Raw genomic sequence first — 21,300 nt, forward strand, 5'->3', positions numbered from 1 at the left:
AGTGACTACTGAAGAGACAGGACTCAGTGACCTTTGGCTGATGGAGTGGCCAGGAAAAAAAACCCAAAAAACAGATTTCTTGGAAGAGGGGAGGTGCCCTCACAGGGAGGTAAGGACACTCTCCTGTCTTGAACCGTCCACCAGCAACCATCTTACTCTTCTCCCTCCTCCCTTCCGTAGTTCAGTTCCCCTCCCAACATAGTACAGCTCTGGGCAGAGGGACAGACACACAGCCACCTGACACTTGTTCTCTCCTCAGTTTAATGGTGGTTAGTGGGATTGCCAAACCCCCTCCCCGTTCCCCTCCCCATACAAAATGTGTTTTGTTTTTGTTTTTGTTTTTTTTACAAGAAAAAGGGGACAAAAGCCAGGAATGAGGGGAGGGGGGTGCAATCTGATATTTTCATACAGATTTTTAATTTTTTTTAATATATTATATATAAAACCATAGAGACCAACGCACCCCCTCCCCAAACTCCTTTCCCTCTCCCTGGAGGGCCTGGAGGAGAGACGGGGAAGGCCCCCCCAAGGAGTGGGTGGACAGAGAGACAAATATGGAGAGGACAGATATGGGGGGAGGAGGTGGAGGGAAGGGGAGCCCAGGAACGTGGGGATTGGAGAAAGGAGTTGGGGCTGTCTCCCTCATCACCCCCATCAAAGTTATGACACAAAGACACAGAATCCCTGTTTCCATGCCCTCCCCCCACCCTTACCCCCACCGTGCAAACATGGCTTTGCAAAGAGGTGCCCAGAGCTCTGTGGAACTCCTACAATGGCTGGCATGGGGTCTGGGACCCCCAAAGAAATCTGTGTTCCCCTTCCCTGCCCACCCCACCCTTCCCAGAATCTGACCCACTCCCCACAAGACCTGGTTCTGCAGCCTAGGGGCCCTGGCCTTCCCCCAGTTATCTTTCCCCAACCCAATCCCTACCGCCCTCCCTGGACTTGGGGGGTCTGGACCTTTGGCCCCTGCCCCCTGGGGGGGCCCAGACTTCTGGGCCCTTGCTTCTGGCCATTGCAGAGACTCGGGATCCGACACCCCCATCCCTGCCCAAGCGTCTGAGGTGTTAGTGGTGGGGGAAGAAGCCCACCATCCCAGACTCTGGTAAATGTCTTTGCAGCTGGCAGTGGGGTGGACCCCAGCCCAGGACCAGGCCCAGGCCTGGGTGGAGGTGGGGTCAGATGAAGAATTCTTCTTTCCTTTTGTGTCCGTCACTGCCATTGAGAAAGGCTTCTCTTGCTTCTCCCTGCTCATCCAGGCCACTGGCCTCGTGGGTCAGATAGGAGCCTGAGGGGTGACAGACCCCCAGGCAGAGGCAACATATATGTGGACCCAGGAGTTGTACAGAAATATACAGGAAGAGGGAGACAGACAAGACATACCAGGCGAAGAAAGAGGAAGAAATGGAACATACAGGGAGAGGGCATCAAGTGCAAGGGATAGCAAAACAGGGGCAGAGAAAGAGGTAAAAGCAGAATTAGGAAGACTCCAAAAGTTCACAGAAAGACCACCCTTATCCGTTCTCTTGGCGGTGTCCCCTTGCTCTGCTCCCAACGAATCCAACAGTTAGGAAGATAAATTGTTTTATTCAAACCCACGGCCTTAATTCGCCTTCGACGGTTCACCCCTTTTAGAGTCGTGGCGGAAAGGTCCGCCCTTTTGGAACCTTGGCTCCAGGTCCCGGCGGATTTCGAACCCAGGATCTGGGTTCCACCCTCTTATCCCCTTGACTGTACGCCCGCCCTCTTACCAATCCAGCCCTAGGCCCCGCCCCCTCCCGGATCCCACAACCAACCACACCCCTCGCTGAAGTTAGACCCCGCCCCCACTCACCCTTCTGCCGTACTGAGCACCAGACCATGCCCACCAGCACACATATGATCAGAAACACCAGTAGCGCCAGGATGCCGCCCACAATGGCGTAGGGCACCGACGTCTGAGCCTCTACCACCGCACCTGGGTCTGCCAGAGAGACAGGGCGCAGGACCAGGTCATCGGAGGACGGTCCCAGCCCTGCCCCATCGCTGCTGATCTCTTAAACCAGTCCACACAACTAACTGCGCGTGTACGTGCCACGCCCCTCAAATTACTGCCACTCCTGGCCCCTTGTCCCGGCTCCACTCTTTCCTGATGCTCCACTTCCACAAAGAATGCGTACGGACGGGTTGGTTTGTACACTGCCCGACCCAGCCCTCGAGACCTTTTGCCAATACCATCCCACTATTCCTCCCTCCACCCCACTCCCCAAAGAACAGAAACAGGAAATCCCTTTCGGCTCCTGGGACTCACAGAACCTCAGGTCCAAATCCCTTCCCATCTTGTCTAAAGCGCTCCAGGTATTTAAAATGCTGAGCTAGGGCCCAACAACCTCCGAAATGCCTGTCCCACCGTCATAACGGCTAAACACATAACACTTATTTTGTGCTAGGGGCCATTCCAACCGCCTTATATATTTAGCTCATATAATCTTCACAACCCTATGAGGTAGGTGCTATTGTTTATTTCCACTTAACCGGTGAGGAAACTAAGGCGCAAAGTTACCCGCAATAGGACACTGCAGAGCTCAGTGTGAAACCAGACGGTCAATCTGGCCGCAGAACTCCAGGAGTTCTGTTGGCTGTTGACCCCAAGGAATCACACTTTGCACAGGCCCCTCGAAAACCCCTGGCGGGCCTCGGACCATCCAAAGCAGCTCGCCCATTCCCAAGGCCCCGCCCCACCCGGGACAACCGGAGACCTCCTCCGAGGCCCCGCCCCCTGGCCGGCAGCTGCCTGCCCTCACCATAGACCACGAGTACATAGAGCGCCCTCGCGTGGCCGTGCTTGTTCGACGCCTCGCAAGTGTAGGTGCCATTATCTGCTGATACCAAGCCTGGCAGCGTTAGCGTCTCCCCGACCGCCTCGGCCCGCTCTGGCAAAGACTCATTCCCGCGGTTCCAGCGGATCTGGTTTGGCCTGGGCATGAGCAAAGTATAGTGAGAGTTACGGACACAGGTGCCAACATCCAATTCTGACTTCTCAGTAATCTAGATAAGTAGCATCTCCAAATAACAGGGTCCTTACTAGACCTATCCTTCCAATAAAACCTGCAGTTCCGGGCGCAGCTTTCACCCAACACCAGTCTCAGGAATCCAGCCTCCCGCCCACTGCCCGTTCCACTGTCAGAATCCAGGAGTCCAGGGCCCCACAGCTTCCTTCCTCAAGATCCACAAGCCCAACCCCCCAGACTCCTCCTCCTGCAGGACACAGAAGTCCCGGCCCCAGGCCGCTCTGTTCACCCAGTCCCCTCTTCCCCGAGACGCAGGCGTCCAGGTCCCTGATCTTCTCGTCAGGAGCCAGGAGTCTCGGGTCCAGGAGCTCACCTGGGGTTCCCCGATACAGCACACGTTAGCACCAGCGTGTCTCCCTCCCTCACCACAGCTTGGGAGGCATGGATCCGGGCCGTGGGAGAGTCTGTGGGCGAAAGTGAGATGGGAGAGTGCCGGTTTGGGTTATCACGTGGGGCTAGAAACCCTCCTGGAAGCAAGCGGCAGGCGTTGGGACCCTTCGGTCCCCCCAGCCCTGTCCCCCGGTCCTGGCCCGTCGGGCACTTACACTGGACGTCCAGCACGTACTGCGTCTGCTTGCTGTGTCCCGAGGGCAGCGCCTGGTTCTGCGCCTCGCAGATGACGATACCGCCGTCGTCCTTGCGGTCCACACGAAACCGCACTGTGCTCGCCACGCTCCAGACCTTGCCATTTTCCTGGCCGCTGCTCACTCCTGCCAGGCCCGGCGCGGAAGCTGTCAGGCCAGGGTTCGGGCTCCGCCAGCGGAGGGGGTACCCACCCCGCCCACCAGCCCAAACCTAAGCGCGCTGTAAGCCAGGCTCCGCCCCCTACCCGCCGGCCGCGCTCCCCCGCCTCCAAGCCTCGGCCCCCCCCCCTCCCAACCAAGCCCACCGGCCCGGGTGCCGCGTCCCAAAGCTCCTCTCTCGCTCCCACACCCTCTCCTCTATCAATTCATTGCATAGCTGCGTATTGAGCTACGGCCACTGTCCTTCCGCGCGCTCTTCTCCAAGCCCCGCCTCCTCTCAGTCCCACAGCCCACGCCGGCACCTCCCCTCCCGCCCCCCCAACCCCAGGTAGTACCTTTCAGCTCCTTGCGGTCGCGGTACCAGCGCAGGACCGCGGCAGGGCGCGACCGCGGAACTAGGCAACTGAGCTCCACCTCGCCTCCCTCCACCGCCTGCTCCCGAACCTCCACCACGGGATTCTCTGGGGCCACTGCCGTAGGGAGGAAGGGGTAAGGGGGTCGGTCAGCGGAGGCACGAGGTGGACTCAAAGTAACAAGGGTCCCGGGTGGCAGAGGTCAAACCCAGGCTAGCGGCCAGGAAGACCCGCCGTGTTTACCAGGGACAGGTGTCCCGGAGGTTAAAAAACAACCAGGTTAAAAAATCAAGGCTCAGGATAAGAGAGAAGCAGAGGAAAAAGGAGAAGGGGGTTGAGGCTGAGGAGGGGAGGCGTTACCCAATACAGTGAGCGTGGCAATCTGGTGGTGGGTATCCTCCGTGTAGAGCTGGCAGAAATAGCCCCCCTCGTCTTCCAGGCGGGCATCTGAGAGCCGGATCCGCACGCGGCGGGGGGAGAACTCCTCAAGCTGGAAACGCTCATCCTTCAGAGCTAGACAGGATGGAACGGGAAGGGATGAAGCTGGGGAATCCTGGCTTGAGGGATCCCGCCCTTCCACCAGGAGCTTAAAGATCCCCGCTCTGCGTCCTCTCTCCAGCCAGCCATACCTGTGCATCTAAGGGGCCCACCTAATTTTTCCCTCCGGGACTCGAATGATGCGGGCCCTCCTGCCCACAGGACCAGGAGTCCAGCCCCCTAGCTCCATGGTGTCTGGACCCAAAAGTCCACACTCTCCGCTCTGTCCTCTTTCAGGACACAGGGGTTGGGCCCCAGCCCTCCTCCTTCAAGATTCAAGAGTCCCTACCCCAGCACTCACCGCGGGTGCCGTTGAAGAAGAGGGTCTGCCGGGCTGGGTTCTGAATGACAACTATGGACCCATCGTACTGGTGCAGACGGCAGGTTATCTCGGCCACCCCTCCCTCTGCCACGGTCACATTCTCTGTCTGTACTTCCTGTCCAGCCCCTGGACCAGTAGACAGAGAAACTAGTTGAGGGCTGCCATTCGGTCTTTTCTCTCTCCCTCTGTTCCTCTCCCAGCCAAACCGCCAATCTCTTTCTTTCCCCTCTCATTCAGTTCATCACATCCTCCTCCATTTCCTGAGGGCTGGACTCTGGGAGATGGAGAAAATCTGTCCAGAGGGGCTGCCTTTAAGATCCATTGGTATGTGCTCTAATGGGACAGCACACCAGGAGCCCAGCGCAAGGGGAGAGACCAGGGCCACCTAGGGAGATAGGTGATCAAAGAAGGTTCTGGAAGGAAGCTCCACTGGACCCAGATCTTAGATCGAGCAGATCACCAGGTGTGGGAAGCTGCCCATCTTCCACACCTGGGCACCCCTTGTAGTCTATCTGCAAAGACGGCCACAATTTCCTTCCCATCCTTGCGCATGTCCTTTTTAAGTTGACTTTGCTCCTCCTCTCATTCAGGAGACACTCTGGCCTTGTGAATCTGAGCAGGCCCCGGTAACTTGCTTTGGCCAACAGAATTTCCTAAAAGCGATACTGTTTAGAGTTCTGGAGCCCAGGCCTTGCCGTTTCCATTCATGCCCTCTTGCTGTCCTGAGACCCTTGGGTGAAGACTTCCAGACCAGCTTCCTTGAGGGCAAGGGACCACACGGAGACAGAAGCCCAGCCAGGAGCCAACACCAACTGCCAGTCATGTGAATGGGGCCATCCTGACCCCTCCAGCCCCAGGTGACTGCAGCCACTTGAGGGACTCCAGGTGACACCAAAAGAACTCCCCAGCCAATTCAGTCCAAACCACTGACTCCCAGAGTCATAAGCAAATAACGTGACTCTTGTTGCAAACTACCACGTTCTGGAGGGTCTGTTATACCGCTAAAGTTAACTGGTACGACACACGATCGGGCTACATTTCCTACCATCCCTTGTACTCAGCTGGGGCCATGTGACTGGGTTCTGGCCAATGGGATGTAGGTGGAACAGAGAGACACCCCTTCCAGCCTAGCTTGTGTCACTCGAGATCCTTCTTGCTGGCTGAATGGAGAGGACCCCGAAGAGCCGTAGGAAGACAGGATCACAAGCTGGAAGGAGCCCAGGGCCCTGGCTGACTGTCCCTTGTGACCTGCCTGCACAAGACTGTGACACAAATGAGAAATTCACTTTTTTGTTAAGCCGTTGAGATTTCAGGGCCCACGTTATTGCAGTTAACCTACCCGGATTAATCCATCAGAGCAACAAGGCAGGGGATTAGTAAGGGGGTATTTTCAGCAGGGGCAGCAGCCTAGAGTGGAGCTCAGAGCTGGGGTTCATCAGCATCACCATGATCACTGTCCCGATCATCTTCAAAATAAAATAACCACATAGTGGTAGCTAGTGTTTATTAGGCACTTGTGTCTGGCTCTGCGGTAAGGGTATCAGCTGTACAATTTCCATCTCCTCATCATGATACCCGAATACGTTGGGCACTATTATCAAGCCCCAGGGTTTTTTAATTCCCATTTGAGAGATGAGAAAAACTGGAGCAGAGAGAAAAAATGACTTGCTCAAGGTAGTCGTCAGAGGGCCAGTGAGGGGTGGGGGGCACAAGATCTGCATCTAGAACGCTCTCTTAATTCCATAGTTTGCTTCCACATCCCCTCCTGGCTGTCTGGGTGGAAGCAACCGTGTGAAGCCCTGGGAAGAGGTTCTGGGATGTGCTAGTGAGGGGCCACAAACGCCAAGCTAGGAGATGAGCTTTCATCCTGAAGGCTGGTGGAGGGAGGTTTTTAAACAGGAAAAGTGCATGGCCAGATCGGGTTATTTACCTTTAAATGTGGGATAACTATAGCTTCGGGTCTCTTATGGCCCATTCATCTGAGCGTTTCCTGAACGGTAGGTGGGTGTTTAGGGGCTGGGTGCCCAGAGATGAGTCAGATGAGGTCCCTGCCCTGGAACGCCTTCCAGATTTATGGGGAGGTACACACAAATCTGTATAATAGCCCATCACAAGCGTTATATTCCCTGTAACAAGGCTAGATAACCTGACTGGGATGCTGAGGGGTAGAAAAGACTAATTCTGGAGGAGGGAGGCAGAGACAGCTAGCTGTCTAGCCAGGACCCATAATCCCTTTTCTTAGTAAAAGAACCCTGATTGTATTTATGGATGCCCCATGTCCCAGACTCCCTTGCAGCTAAGTGAGGCCATGTGATAAAGTTTCATCCCGTTTGATAGAAGGAAAACTAAGTCGTCTGGTAATTCATGTGGTAATTTGGGGAGGACTTCCTAAAGAAAGAGGATAAGTCCTTTTTCTTCTAGGTCACTTTTATGCTGCCTGGAACTAGGATGTGAGGCCTGGAGTTCTGGCAGCCATTTTGACAAGAGGACAAGGGCAGTAGGGAGGGTGGAACTAAGAACCCCAATGTCATGGGCAGCCTTGAGAGCTGCCCTGAGTCTCTGGTGATGTGGAGCTGGCTGCCTACTTTTGGACTTCCCTGAGGTTTGACTATCAAGTTTGTGTATTTAAGCCACTATTGGGGTTAATTTAGCACCTCCTGGATTATCAAGCTTAATATGTCCAATCCTGGCCTTAAATATTTTCCTCCCCATGTTTTCTCAATCTCCGTAAATATCACAATCCTCCATCCAGTTGCTCAGGTCTAAAAACCTTTCCCTCATTCTGACATCCATTCCATCAGCAAGATCTATCCATCTACCTCTAAAACACCCAAAGCAATTCACCTTTTTTAAACCTCCGCTACCACCACCCTAGTCCGATGACACCATCTCTTACCTTGACCTTCAAGAGTTACTCCCCGGGCTCCCTGCTTCCATGCCTGCCTCCCCTCAGGCCATTCTCCACACAGCAGCCAGATGGATTTTTCAAGAAGGTAAATCAGCTCAAGTCATCTCTCTGCTTAAGATGCTCTCAAGGCTGCCCATGACATTGAGAATAAAATCTGGCCTCCTTCCCTGGGCCTTCAAGGTGCTGCGTGGCCCGGCCCCTCCCTGACCGCAGTTCCCGCCACCCTCCCACTACTCCCTTCACTCCAGGCTCATTGGCCTCCATGTTCCTGAGAACATGATGCCACCTCAGGGCCCTTGCACTTCCCTCTGCCTGCAATGTTCTTTGCCCTTGATCTTCCCACGACTGCCTCCCTCCTGCTCTCAGTCAGGTCTCTGCTCACTCACATCCACACCTCCTCGGGGAGTCTTCCACTCACACCCGGTCCCTCTGCCCCCAGAACACTTTATCTGCCGTCGCCATTTGTACTATTTCTTCTGCGGAACTATACCTGAGGTTATTTTGTTAGTTTGTTAGTTTGCTTACTTGGTGATTGTGTTTGTCCCCCATCACTAGAATATACACCCCACGAAGGCAGGCAGGGTGTCATTCATTGGTTTTACTGCCGCACCCCTAGTGCCTCGATGTGTGCCTGAGACTCAGGTCCGTGTCTGGGAAACGGAGGAATGAACAGCTTGTGTCAGACAGGATTTCACTTCTGCCTCCTGATGACTTTGTGACGTCATCATTCTCCTCCTAAACACCTGGGTTGATCCCAGCTGGACCACCGGCCATCTTTGTGACCTTGGGCAAGTGGTGTGAGTTTTCTGATGCCCTCTATGTAAAAGGGGGATGATGCCAGGGCCTGGAGCCTGGGGAGCCCTTCCTGCAAAGCTCCTGTTATTACAAGTCCGGAAACATGCCCATGCACAGGAAAACTGGCTTGCCTGCACATTCTGGTGCCTAAAAAAAAAACAACAACAAACCACCAACAACAAACAAAAACCATCTTGAAGTCTATCCATAGATCCTGGACCTCAGGGCTAGCCCAGTGCTAGCCCCCCATTTTACAGATGTGGAGAATGAGGCTCAGGGGTCCCAGGCAAGACAGTGGCAGAAACTCAACATCTCTTGGGAGCCATCAGGACCTCTACATCTGTCCCCCCCTCAATTATCCTCTGCTCTCAGCTTGAGGGTGCACATGGGGTGAGGGTGGGGGGCTTTTGTCTTGTTCCCTCCCCCTCCTGAGGAGTCAGTAACCAACAGTGTCCGTGCCTGGAATATTAATGTCCCAGGAGCTTTTGTTTAGGGGTTGGGGAGTTGGGGGGTGGTGAGGCGGGACTTTCTGGTCTGAGAGAGCGAAGCTTTTGGGACTGGGGCACTGGCCCTTTAAACGGTGTTGACAGCCTGGAGTCGTCATGGGGATGGTGCCTGGAAAAACGGACTGGGAGGGCCTGGGAAAGAGTGGCTGAGAAGGTGATATGTAGAGACCCAGAATCCAGCCCTCTCTTCCCTTAGACCCAGGAGTCCAGCCTCCCACTGCCTCCTCCCGGGATCCAGGAGTCCAGGCTCCTAGCCCCCTTCTCCATTCAGGATCCAGTAGTCTGGGTTCTTAGCCGCTTCCTCCTCCTGCAACCCTAGAAATCCTGAGCCCCAGCCTTCTCCCCCTTCAAACCCAGGAGTCTGGGCTTCCAGCCCCCTCCTCCTTCAGGACCCAGGAGCCAGGGGTCCAGAGTGCACAGCTGCTGGATGTTTCCACGGAGACTAAACGGGGTGGGGGGAGCACTTCCTGGGTCCTGAGTCAGCAAATACCCAAGGGAGTCTCAAGGTCATGGTTCCGGGAAGGTCACAGCCACCCCCTCTGTATCCACTCCCCAGGGGGCTCATCGCTTCATGCCTCCTTCCCCCACTTCCTCCCCTAGGGAGGTGGTACATCCCTGCGTCCTGAATGAACCCCCCCTTAGCCCCCCATCAATGGCGGAGTCCGAACATCCTAGCACAAAGCGTCAATTCTTCCCCAGCTCAGCCTTGTGAAGGCGCCTGTATTCGCAGGACCTAGGCATCAGGGTCCCAGCCCCTCCTCCCTCAGAAACCTGGAGTGGGACCCCCCAGCCCCTTCTTCTCCCAGGACTCGGTAGTCTGTACCTCCATTGCTAGGCTTATGGACCCTCAGGTCTCTTCTCTCCTCAGACCCAGGAGTCCAAGCCCCCAGCCCCCTACACACACACACACACACACACACACACACACACGTGTTCAGGACCCGTTGCTTTCTACCTCAGACCCAGGAGTCTAAAACCCCAGCCCCTCCTCCCTTGGACCCAGGAGTCCTGGCCCCCAGCCGCCTCCTCTCCAGGAAACTTGACTCTTGGTCCATAGTCTTCAACCCTCAGAACCACAGTCCTGCCTTCCCCCAGCCCCCTGTCCCCCTCCAAGGGGGACAAGGGACCAAGCTTCAGGTGGGGGCGTAGGGGTGAGTCAGCAGCCTCACACACAAAGTGCCCCCTGTGGCCCCCCCACGTTCCTCAGATATTCGGAACTCCCTAGATTCCGGGCCTCAGGCCCAGCCAGGGGGTGGGAGGTTCCCCCGGGTGTGGGGTCATGGGGGAATTCCTGCTCTTTCCGGGAAGGGTGCAAGCCTGCACTGAGCCCTCACTGTCCTATCCTCCACCCCCAGTGCCCTCTATTCACCCCCTCCCACGAGAGCCCAGGCTCTGTCCCTGCCTTCTTGCCCCACTGAGAGCCTGCAGAGGAGCCTTGGGGCCGGGCTCCCAGAGGACCTATGGGCCTGAGATGGGCTTGGGGTCCACACTTGCAGGAACCAGTGGGTGCTTGGGTCTTGGTGCCACAGGCCATTGGGCGCTGGCAAGTCTGACTGTCTCCAGACACCCCCCCCCACCTCCCCCACCCAGAGAGAGAAAGCTGCCTTTGTGTTCCCCAAGACGGGGACAGGCCAGGCTCGCACGACATTAACCCACCCCAGGCCCCAGCCCTGCTGTGTCTAAGGTCTTGGAATCCACTGCAGAACCTGACCCCTGCTCTGGGGACTCGGGCATCTGGCTCATGGGTGGGTGGGGGTCAGGAACAGAAACCTCCCAAGACCTGCACCCCGGGGTGACTCATACTGGGTGGAAGGTCCCCCTGATCTCAGAGGGGCCTGTCAGAACTTTAGCAGGGAAAAGTGAATCACTTGGGAGGAAAACATTTGGGATCAACAAGACCCCCTCGCCCCCCCCCCGCTTCTACAGAGCCCCCCTAACTCTTAACAGTCTCTCTGTCTTGTCTTTGTATCTGGATATCTGTTTCCTCTGCCCCTTTCAGTTCTATCTGATCCTGGGCCTGGGAATCTCTGGTTCTGCCCGCATGCATCTGGGCGGGCAAGGCATCTCCTTCTTTCTCACTTCCTCTCGGGTGCCCGCCCTGGGCCCTTCTTTCCTTTGGCATAAATCTCATCATCCTTCTCCGGTGTTCTTGGCAGATGGGTAAGCCAGGAAAGACAGAATTCGTTTTTGAAAGGGCACAAAGGGACCCCATCTTCCAGCCCCATTCCTGCTGTCTGGCCAAGGAGAGAGAGGAGGGGGGTGACAAAGAGGAAGATGAGGTGGGGACCATGGGCTACCCCCTCAAAGCCGGTGGCCAAGGTCATTCAGAAATACCCAGTGAGAAGGAAAGCAGGCAGGGACCTCTGACACCAAGTACTCCCGCTCCCTAGCACATAAGGTGCAGAAGGGGAAAGTGAGGCTCAGGGAGGGACAGGGGTGAACATGAAATTACACCAGAGAGAGGCCGGTCCCTTGGCTCCCAGTCCAGAGGGTTCCCCATGATACCCAGCTCTCTCCCAACTTGTAAAGCCCTATGCCGTTTAATTTAGAGAAAGTTTACCGAAGGGATTAGGGTGCCAGGATGCAGTGACTTTAAAATGAAACAAGAACCAAGCCTATCGAGCTACCTCCCGGGAATGCTGGAGAAAGGATCCCTAACCTGGGTAGGCCGTCATCTTGGTCCACCTCCTGATTCTGAGACTCCATCCCATGACAGTCTAAGCTGCCAAGATTCTAGATGCCAGAGGCGTCAAGATTCAGTCAAGATCTCAGAATTTTAAAGATGTCAAGAGGTTAGAATCCTAACGCTATCAAGGTCCTAGGATTTTAAAGGTGTCAAGATTTTAAAGACTCTGGTATTCTAGGTTCCTGAAGGTGTCAGTGTTTTAAGATCCCCTCAGGTTCTTTGTTTACTGGACTCGTTGGTTCTAGGATTCTAGGAATCTGGTTTGGGGGCCTAAAAAAGAAAGAGAGAAAAATAAAAACTGGATGGCAATGTAGTACCAAAGCGCTCATCTGAGAAACTGTGGCATGTCTGCTGCAAAGAGAGGAAGAAATGATGAAAGTTCTAAGCAGTGGCAGAAGACTGTAGAATAAAGCAAGGGGCGGCATGAGAAGTCAGTTTTGCCCCTCACCTGGTCTTGAGGAGAGGAAAGCTCTGCCTCAAACCCTGCAGGGGTGGGGCACGGTGGAGTGGGGGGGCTGTTGTAACCTCACCCAACTTGCCAGAAACCCCTTGGGAGGTCTGAGCTGGAGTTCCCTTTCAGGTCACTGAGTTCAACATCCTCACTGTACAGAAAGGGGAACTGAGGCCCAAAGAGAGGAGGGTGCTTGACAGCCCCCGCTGGGGTAAATGGCAGCGGGCAGGATTTAAATAAACTCAGCCCCCCAGCCCTGTGCCATCTGGCTACCCGCCTCTCCCAAATCTCTACACGGCTTCGGCTTCCTGCCCTTCCCGCTTCCCGGTGCTGCACTCCTCCTAAGAGCAGCCTTCCCCACCGGGAAGGGGGTGGGGGGGCCTGTGGTAGGATAGAGGCACACACGCACTGTGGGAGTGTGAGTGTGTGGGTGACGTTTCCTGACCTTGTCCCCAGCCTCAGGGTCACCCTCTCTTGGAGGTCCCCGTTTTTTCACAGAGTGTGATGAGGATATGTGGACGGCTCCTTGCCTGTGCTGGAGGGGGTCTTCTCTAGAAGTTATGGCCTGGGTGTGTGAATGGTTGGGGAGGGGCAGCGTTTGGGAGGCATTTGCTGAATCCACGTGTGTGCCCACATGCCAAGGTTCCTCACACACTTCCCCACACACATACACACACACACATTTCCCTCCAAGGCCCTTCAGGGTGCCCTGTCTGACTCAATTCCTCTCCAGGGGGACAGAGGGATAATGGGATGGAGAAACGAAGGATGGAGATGGGGGAGGTTGTAAGGGTAGAGAGGGTAGGCAGAGAGACAGGGGACAGGGACACCCTGAGACAGGGACGGGGGGGGGTGGTGGGGGGATAGATGGTGGGGGGAATGAGGAAGAGAGGTGACAGAGGGGGCTAAAGAAACAGGCAGGAAAGATAGGGGATAGAGACAAGGGGATGGGACAGATGGGGGACAGAGAAACAAGGGTGACAGTAAGACAGGGACAGAGGGAGAATGGGGGCAGAGCGAGAGGGCAGAAATATAGAGGGACAGAGAAGAGAGAATAGATACGATGATGGGGGGACAGAGTGACCCAGTAAAAAGGGACAGAAACCAAGGGACAGAGGTGGGGGACAAAGACAGGATGGAGAGGTGGGGGACACGGAGGCAAGGAGAAAGGGGGACAGTTAGGGGGACAGGACTTCCAGACTGAGGGACAGAGGACAAGGGTGGGGGACAAGGAGAGGGACTAAGGGACTCAGAGACAGGCGGACAGAGGGACGCAGAGACCGGACAGAAGGACAGAGGGACCGGCCCGGAGAAGGCGGGCTTGCGTGTTTGTGTGTGTGGGGGGGGGGTGGTCTCCGTCCCTTTGTCCCCGCCGGGATCGGGGCCTGTGCAGGGTGGGGGGGCTGCGGCACAGCGGCCGGGGCCCGCGCCCCCCTCCCCCGCTCGCGGCTCCCAGCTCCCGGCTCCTGGCCCGCGCTGCGCTTTGTCCCGGGGAGGGGGCCCGGCCCGGCCCCGCGCGCATTGTTCGGCCTCTGCGGCCCCGCGGCAGCCGGGCTGTCACCGCAGCGCGCCCCCCGCCCCGGCCCGGCCAGCCGACCCCGGCCCTCTACCCTACCTGGCCCCGCCGCGGCCGCCCACAGCAGCAGCAGCGGCCACTGGAAGCGCCGGGCCCGGCCCATGGTGCCGCCGCCGCCGCCGCCGCCGCCACCGCCGCTCGCTCCCGGCCGGGCACCTGCACCGCCCGCGCCGCCCGCCCCGCCCCCGAGCCCCGCCCCCTGCCCGCCCGGGGGCGGGGCTCCGGGGCCGGGGCGGGGCCGGGGCCGGGGCGGGGCTGGGACCGGAGAGGCGGGAGACCCAGGGGGGCCACGAGTTGATGGGTGTGGGGGATGGTGGGGGTGCGACCCGCAAGAGCTGGGGAGATGGGGTGAGGCGTGCAGGGGATGCGGGAGAATGGGAAGGTGCTGGGTGAGGGCAGAGGTTGTGGGTGTTGTGTGAAGAGGTGAGTGTGAGGGTGTTGGTGGAAGGGCGTGCGAAGGTGCAGGTGTCGTGTGAGGGGAAGGGGTGAGGGGAAGGTAACCGTGAGGGCTGTGTGTGAAGGTTTGGGTGTGTGCGGAGGGGAGCGCTGTGTGAGGGTGTGAGCACTGAGGGAGGACGTGTGCTTGGGGGAAAGGTGAATGAGAGATGTGTTCTGTGGACAGGTGAGTGAAGGTGAAGGCGTCACATGACAGGTTGTGAACTGAGCCACCTCGAGATCCGGGAAGACAGCAGAGCGGGGTGCCTGGGCAGGTCCAAGAACTCCCGGGGCAGGGCTGGGCGGGGCTGGGGTCAGGCCCCACCCTTCCAGACCTGGGAATCCAGTGTTTCCACATCATGCATCATTCTCCCAAAAGGGGCCCCTGGAAGTGACCAGCTGGAAGGAAGCCCGAATCCCAAGCCCCAGAGAGGGAGAGGCTCCTGTGGACGCTTCCCAAGCCCTAGAAACCAGCTTCCCCACCTCGCTTCCCTGCTCTTCTTGCCCTAATCTCTTTGTGTCCCCCACTCTCTATGTGTCCTTCCTATGTCTGGCCCGTCATTGTTGCTGCCTCACCCCTCCAGACTTGGGTCCCCTTTCCCTCCTGGGGAGTGGGTCTCCCTTAGCCCACTTCTGTGGGACCTCATAGACCTGGGCCAAGTTTATCACCCATAGGACCCAGAAAGAGTGAGAAACCTTGGAAGGTAGGAGATCTCAACTTCTCCCATGCCCTTTTGACAATTAGATAAACAGATATACTATGAAAATTCTTACTCTTTATCCCCGCCACTACCAAAACAGTCTACATCCTGTCCCACCAGGGGACTTCAGCTCCAGATCCTCTTTCTGTCCTCAGTGTCCAGTTCCCAGCATCCTGTCTTTGGGGCCCAAACTCCCATGAACCCATAAGTCCTCAGGACCTCTAGGATCTTCACTGTCCTCCTGACCAAATCTCCCATCATCTTCTGTGTCCCCAGGACCACAGCTCCAAGCAACTCCTTTCCTTTTCCATTCTCAGGTTACCCTTCTGTAAACCAGGGAAAGAAGCCTCATGTTTTCTGTCTTAGGATAGGTGGAAGAGAGGTGTCTGACCTGGATGTGGGATACAGGGTTAGGGGGTAAGAACCTATAGGTCTCCTTGCCCATGGCTTTAACCAATGTTTCCTGCTCCCGCTGAAGGGAAACCAATACCCAGGAGATACTAGTTTGATTATCATCTGTCTTCTTTGGAACCTACCATTTCTCTCTTCTGAGGACACCAGGAGAGTGGTGGTCCTGACCCCATCCCGTCCTACACCAGGGTACTTTATCCATTAGAGTTTTCATGCAAGTGACAGCAAATCCAACCCAAGTGGCTTAAGAGAAAGAGAATTGGGTCACATATAAAAAAAGTGTCAGGATGGCCTGTCTGTCTCTCTGTCCTAAGGGTAAATGGCTGCCCTCATGTTGCAAGATGTCTGGCAAGTATGCCTGGGGCCGCACCTTTCCTTCTCATCTGGAGAGGGGCAGAGAGACAAAAAGCAAGACAGATGGAGAGAGCGAGACTGAAGGAGACTGAGAGGGGAAGATAGAAAGGGGGAGCAGATCTTTAAGAAGCTCCTTCAGCAGAGTGGGGAAATAACTTCCCCCGGAAACTTCTAGAAAACCTTTCATTGGGTTTCATTGGCACAGATGATGCCATCTGCCTATCACTGAACTGGTATCAATGGTCAGGGGATGAGATTATGCTGACTCAATTAGACATGAATCATAGGCTCCCCCCACCTTCAGGTCAGAGGTGAATCAGCTTTTTAAAACAGAAATGATACTGGGGAGCCCACTGCTGGCCCTGCTATGGGGGGATGGATGGGATGGGCACACCATGTGTTGACCATTCTTGGATTTTTAAAGTGTTGGGATAGTGCAGACTTTGTTAGTTGTTTACTCAATATAATTCTGGGAGATACTAGAAATATGTATTTGGTCTCTGCCCCTGGTTCCTGGCACAGAGCTCCTGAAATCCTTATAATTTCCTTGGGGGATAGGAGTGTCTTTTATTTTAATGAGGTGATTCTGGATAAGCTTCTGGACATCTCTTGGATGAGCGCTGGTCACCAGAAGGAGCAAGTCGTTTATTAGAAGCTTGGAATTTTCAGCCCTGCCCCCATTCTCTTGAGAAAGGAGAAGGGTGGAAAATGTAGTTAGAGAATGATTATGCTTATGGGATGAAGCCTTCATAAAAATCACAAAAGTTACAAGATTTAGGGGGCTTCCAGGTTGGTGAGCCTGTGAATTTGCTGGGAAAGTGCTCCCCCCTGGAGAAGCTGTGCCCCTTCCCACCTACCTTGCCCTACACCTCTAGCCTCGCTTCCGTCTAGATGTTCATCTGTATCCTTTGTCCTAGCTTTCCACAATAAGCACACATAAGCAAACTGTTTTCCTGAGTTCTGGGAGACACTCTAGCAAATTAACCCAACCTGGAGCGGGGGGAGGGGGACATGGGAACCTCTGATTTTTTTTTTTAAGATTTTATTTATTTATTTGACACAGAGAGAGAGAGAGAGATCACAAGTAGGCAGAGAGGGAGGCAGAGAGAGAGGGGGAAGCAGGCTCCCCGCTGAGCAGAGAGCCCAATATGGGCCTCCATCCCAAGACCCTGAGAATGCAGGGCTCTATCCCAGGACCCTGAGATCATTACCTGAGCCGAAGTCAGAGGCTTAACCCCCTGAGCCACCCAGGCACCACGGGAACCTCTGATTTTTTTTTTTTTAAGATTTTATTTATTTATTTGACAGAGAGAGATCACAAGTAGGCAGAGAGGGAGGCAGAGAGAGAGAGGGAAGCAGGCTCCCCGCTGAGTGGAGAGCCTGATGTGGGACTCGATCCCAGGACCCTGAGATCATGACCTGAGCCGAAGGCAGCGGCTTAACTCACTGAGCCACCCAGGCGCCCCGGGAACCTCTGATTTTTAACCGGTGGCTCAGAAGCACAGGAGACAGCCCGGCCCTGTGACTGACATCTGAAGGGAGGAGAGGAGTGTGCTTGTGGGACTGAGCCCTTCGCCTGTGGGGTCTGATGCCATCTCCAGGTAGATCGTGTCAAAGTTGAGTTCAGTGGTAGGACACCCAGCCCATGTCCCAGAGAGCTGCTGGGTGTGGGGAAACTCCCCCACATTTTGGTGACCAGAAGTGTTGTGAGCACGGCAGTGAGGATAAAGGAGGCGCATAGGAGAAAGACACAGTGGGAAGAACTGGGTCTTTCCATCTATGGGAGGAAGACTGGGTAGGTTCTTTTTTTCCTAATACACATTCCCTCCCCCCCCTTTTCCTTTTTTTAAATGATTAATTATTTTTGTTTATTTTTTTAAATTTATTTATTTATTTATTTATGAGACAAATAGAAAGAGCAAGCACCAGCCAAGGGAGAGAGGCAGAGGGAGAGGGAGAGAGAGAAGCAGGTTCCCCACTGAGCAGGGAGCCCGATGTGGGACTCAGTCCCAGGACCCTGAGATCATGACCTGAGCTCAAGGCAGATGCTTAAACAGTTGATTGAGCCACCCAGGTACCCTTCTTTATTTATTTGAGAGAGAGCAAGAGCAGGAGGGGCAGAGGTAGAGGGAGAGAGAATCTGAAATGGACTCCGTCCTGAGAGCTAGCTCAAAGCAGAGCTTGATCTCTTGACCCCACCATCAGTTGGGACCTGAGCCGAAACCAAGAGTCAGAGGCTTAACCGGCTCCACCACCCGGTGCCCATACACCTTTTTCTTTTAAGAGAATCCTGATTTTATTCAAGCATCCACCTTTCTTTAGTAGCCAGATGATGTGAAGGAAGCCTTAGGAGTGGGATCTGAGTATATTTTGCTCAATATGGTGGTTCTCTGCTGCCTGCCAGCAATTGTTGTAGGCATAGGTGAATGAAAGAAACCAGATAGGGGCGCCTGGGTGGCTCAGTGGGTTAAGCCTCTGCCTTCGGCTCAGGTCATGATCTCAGGGTCCTGGGATCGAGCCCCGCATCGGGCTCTCTGCTCAGCGGCGAGCCTGCTTCCTCCTCTCTCTCTCTCTCTGCCTGCCTCTCTGCCTACTTGTGATCTCTGTCTGTCAAATAAACAAATAAAAATATATATATATATATATATATATATATAAAGAAAGAAACCAGACAAATAAAATGTGAGAGCAAGTTGGCTTGGAAGGGTTGGGTTAAACTTTCTTTGTTAAAAAGAAAAGACCCAAGAAGAGATGGCCTTTTGTTATTGCCTCTGAATGTGGGTGTGATGTCTGGAATTGCAGCGGCCATCTTGGGGCCATGAGGTGGGACAAGCCAAATGGACCCTTTAGGGCATAGCAGAAAACATTGAATTAGTCAGCTCAGGAACTGCCCTAACTCATGATCTCTTGTCATTTAGATAATCAGTTTCTTCTTTGTTTCAGGCATTTTGAGTTGGGTGTCCTGTTCCACACATCCCTGACCTCTGTGTTGCCTCTGATTCATATAGAATATAGGGACACAGTCTTGATTGCAGATTAAAATACTCCAAATGACAGTTCACTTTTTCAGTTGATCCCCTGTCCTTGTGGTAGGATCCCACACGGAGTTTGCTCTCCGATCTCAGGCTAGATGGGCTGCATACCACGGGAGTTGCAAGGACAGTAGATGCCTGTTCATGACCTGAACAACTGTACTAGCTTCCTGACTTAGGGGTGAACTTCCCTGGCATAGAAGAGAGGGTCAGAGCCAGAGGCCTGACCCCAACTAGACCCCATCAGAGTCTATCTGCTAGCTCAAATTTTAGAACTGGGACCCAAGGAGTTCTTGGTACTTGACATTTCAAGGGCATATTTGGCTACTCTGTGTGAAGCAGAAGAAGGGGGGTCTGTGGGGAGACAGAAAAATAAAGTGGAAGCCCATGAGGGAAACCACACATTCAGAGAGAAAGAGGAGAGAGAGAGAGACAGAGACAGAGACAGAGACAGAGGGAGAGAGATTCTGCAAAAGGGAGACAACCTTGGTTTCACACAGCTTCTCAGTTCTTTCTTGTCCCTCATGAGGCCCAGAGACCTAGCTCTTGCTTGGATTCTAAACCTCCAATAACATTGTCGTTTTGCTTAAGTCAGCTTAAACGGATTTTATTTCTTGCAACCGAAATCCCTGAACAAAAACTTGGGAGCCATTAACGATGAGGTCCTGATCGCAAGCTCTGGTGTAGAACATTATGAGAAATGTATCCTGAGCCTCAAAATATCTGCTGGAAGACATTGTGGGACATGTATTTCAAGCCTCTGATCCTCACTGGAAGGCATGCTGGGAGATGTAATCCTAGCTCCCCATCTCTGCCACAGGGTCTCATGGGAGATGCAGTCCCAGCCTCCACGCCTGCTGTAAGGCATCATGGGAAATGTATTCCTAGCCTCTAGTCTCTGCTGGAGGGCATCGTGGTGGACATAATCCAAGCCTCCAACATCTGTGGTAGGCAACCATGGGAAAGGGGAGAAACTACCCTCAATTTTAATTGTAGAGCAGCTCAGAAAATGTTATCTTGGCCTCATCTCTTCTGTAGGACATCAGGACAGATACAGCCCTAGCCAGTTTTTGTTGTAAGATACGAAAGATGTGATCTTTCCTTCGGTCCTTCTTTCCCTCCTTTCTTTCTTAATTACCTGCCATGTTCCAGGCATTATTCATCTCGGTACTGCGCATACAGTAGTAGTGAAGAAATAAAGGTCTTGTCCTTTATGGAGATTATAGCGGGGAAGAGTTCGTAAACTACCAAACAAATGACTATTCCCATTAACTATTACAGCATTAAAAAATGCCCAAAACTTAGTGGTGTGAAACCATAACCCTTTTATTTTATGATTCTGTGGGTCAGGAATTTGAGCAAGGCACAGCAGGATCGGTGTACTATCTATACCACAAAAAACCCCAGCCCAGTGTGGGGCTGGAACAGCTGGAGGTGGGTGGGATGGTTCATAGGGGGCCATATTGAAACCTTGGCTCTGGCTGCTGACTGATGTTATGGAATGAATTCTGCCCCCCACCCCATACATTGAAGTTCTAACCCCCAGGACCTATGAACGTGAGCTTATTTGGAAATAGGGTCTTTGCGGATGAGATTAAGATGAGGTCACCCTGGATTAGGGTGGGTCCCTAAATCCAATGTGTGGTGTCCTTATAAAGACAGCGAAAGATTTGGAGCCACACAGCGGGATTCACTGAGAAGAAGGCCACATGAGGACAGAGGCAGAGATTGGAGTTGCGTGGCTGCAAGCCCAGAAACACCAAGAATTGTCAGCAACCCCCAGAAGCCAGGACGAGGCCAGGAAGGATCCTTCCCCCAGCAACTTCGGAAAGAGCATGGCACTGCCCACATCTTGATTTCAGATTTCTAGCATCCAGAGCTCTGAGTGAATACATTTCTGTTGCCGGAAGCCCCCGATATGAAAGTTGGTAGTGACAACGGTGGTCTGGGGAAGCCAAAGACAGCCAGGCTACCTGACGCTCCTGCATGCTACATCTGGTGGGGGTGTGACGTCTAGGGCCGCCCCTTCACCCACTTGTCTGGTGTCTGGACTGAGATGGATGGAACATCTGGGGCTCTCTCCCCATGTGGCAGCCACGCATGAGTAGCGTGGGCGTCCCCAGAGCACGACAGTCTCTCCGCGCAGGATTGTGACATGGCAGCTGGCTTCCCCAGAGCCAGTTTCTTAAAGCCTCCTGGAACGTGCCATGGCATAACTTCCACCACATTCTGTAGGTCAAAGCAGTCCCAGAGCCACTCACGTTCAAGAGGTGGAGACACTGAGCCCACCTCTTGAAGCGCGCCGTGGTGACCCTCCGTGTTAATGTGATTTGAGGAGGTCCCAAAAAGAAACTCTGTCCCTTGCCTGCCCCCAAATACCATGGAAGATGTCTTATCCTTTTCTTCATTAGCCATAGGGTCCTGGGGAATGTAATTTGGT

General features: G+C 54.4%; 1 protein-coding gene across 1 annotated transcript; it reads right to left on the reverse strand.

Annotated features, from left to right (window-relative positions):
* Positions 1-243: 243 nt before the first annotated feature.
* CADM4 (cell adhesion molecule 4) lies at positions 244-14,072 on the reverse strand. The gene is made up of 9 exons (XM_045986859.1): positions 13,967-14,072; positions 4,985-5,131; positions 4,507-4,659; positions 4,129-4,263; positions 3,596-3,760; positions 3,364-3,454; positions 2,784-2,956; positions 1,835-1,963; positions 244-1,288 (listed from the first exon to the last, which is right to left on the reverse strand). Exons 1-9 carry the CDS (start codon positions 14,028-14,030, stop codon positions 1,179-1,181), a joined length of 1,167 nt encoding a protein of 388 aa, XP_045842815.1. The 5' UTR covers positions 14,031-14,072; the 3' UTR covers positions 244-1,178.
* Between the last annotated feature and the right edge of the window lie 7,228 nt (positions 14,073-21,300).

This window comes from Meles meles, chromosome 19 (genome assembly GCF_922984935.1).
Source record: "Meles meles chromosome 19, mMelMel3.1 paternal haplotype, whole genome shotgun sequence".
In the NCBI taxonomy this organism is placed as follows: domain Eukaryota; kingdom Metazoa; phylum Chordata; class Mammalia; order Carnivora; family Mustelidae; genus Meles; species Meles meles.

Excerpts from the sequence above, each read along its gene's own strand:
- CADM4 (XM_045986859.1), bottom strand. The coding sequence starts at position 14,030 with ATGGGCCGGGCCCGGCGCTTCCAGTGGCCGCTGCTGCTGCTGTGGGCG. Across the intron at positions 4,660-4,984 it reads CTTCTTCAACGGCACCCGCG|CTCTGAAGGATGAGCGTTTC; the intron begins GTGAGTGCTGGG and ends CATCCTGTCTAG. Across the intron at positions 2,957-3,363 it reads GCTGTATCGGGGAACCCCAG|GCCAAACCAGATCCGCTGGA; the intron begins GTGAGCTCCTGG and ends GCTCATGCCCAG.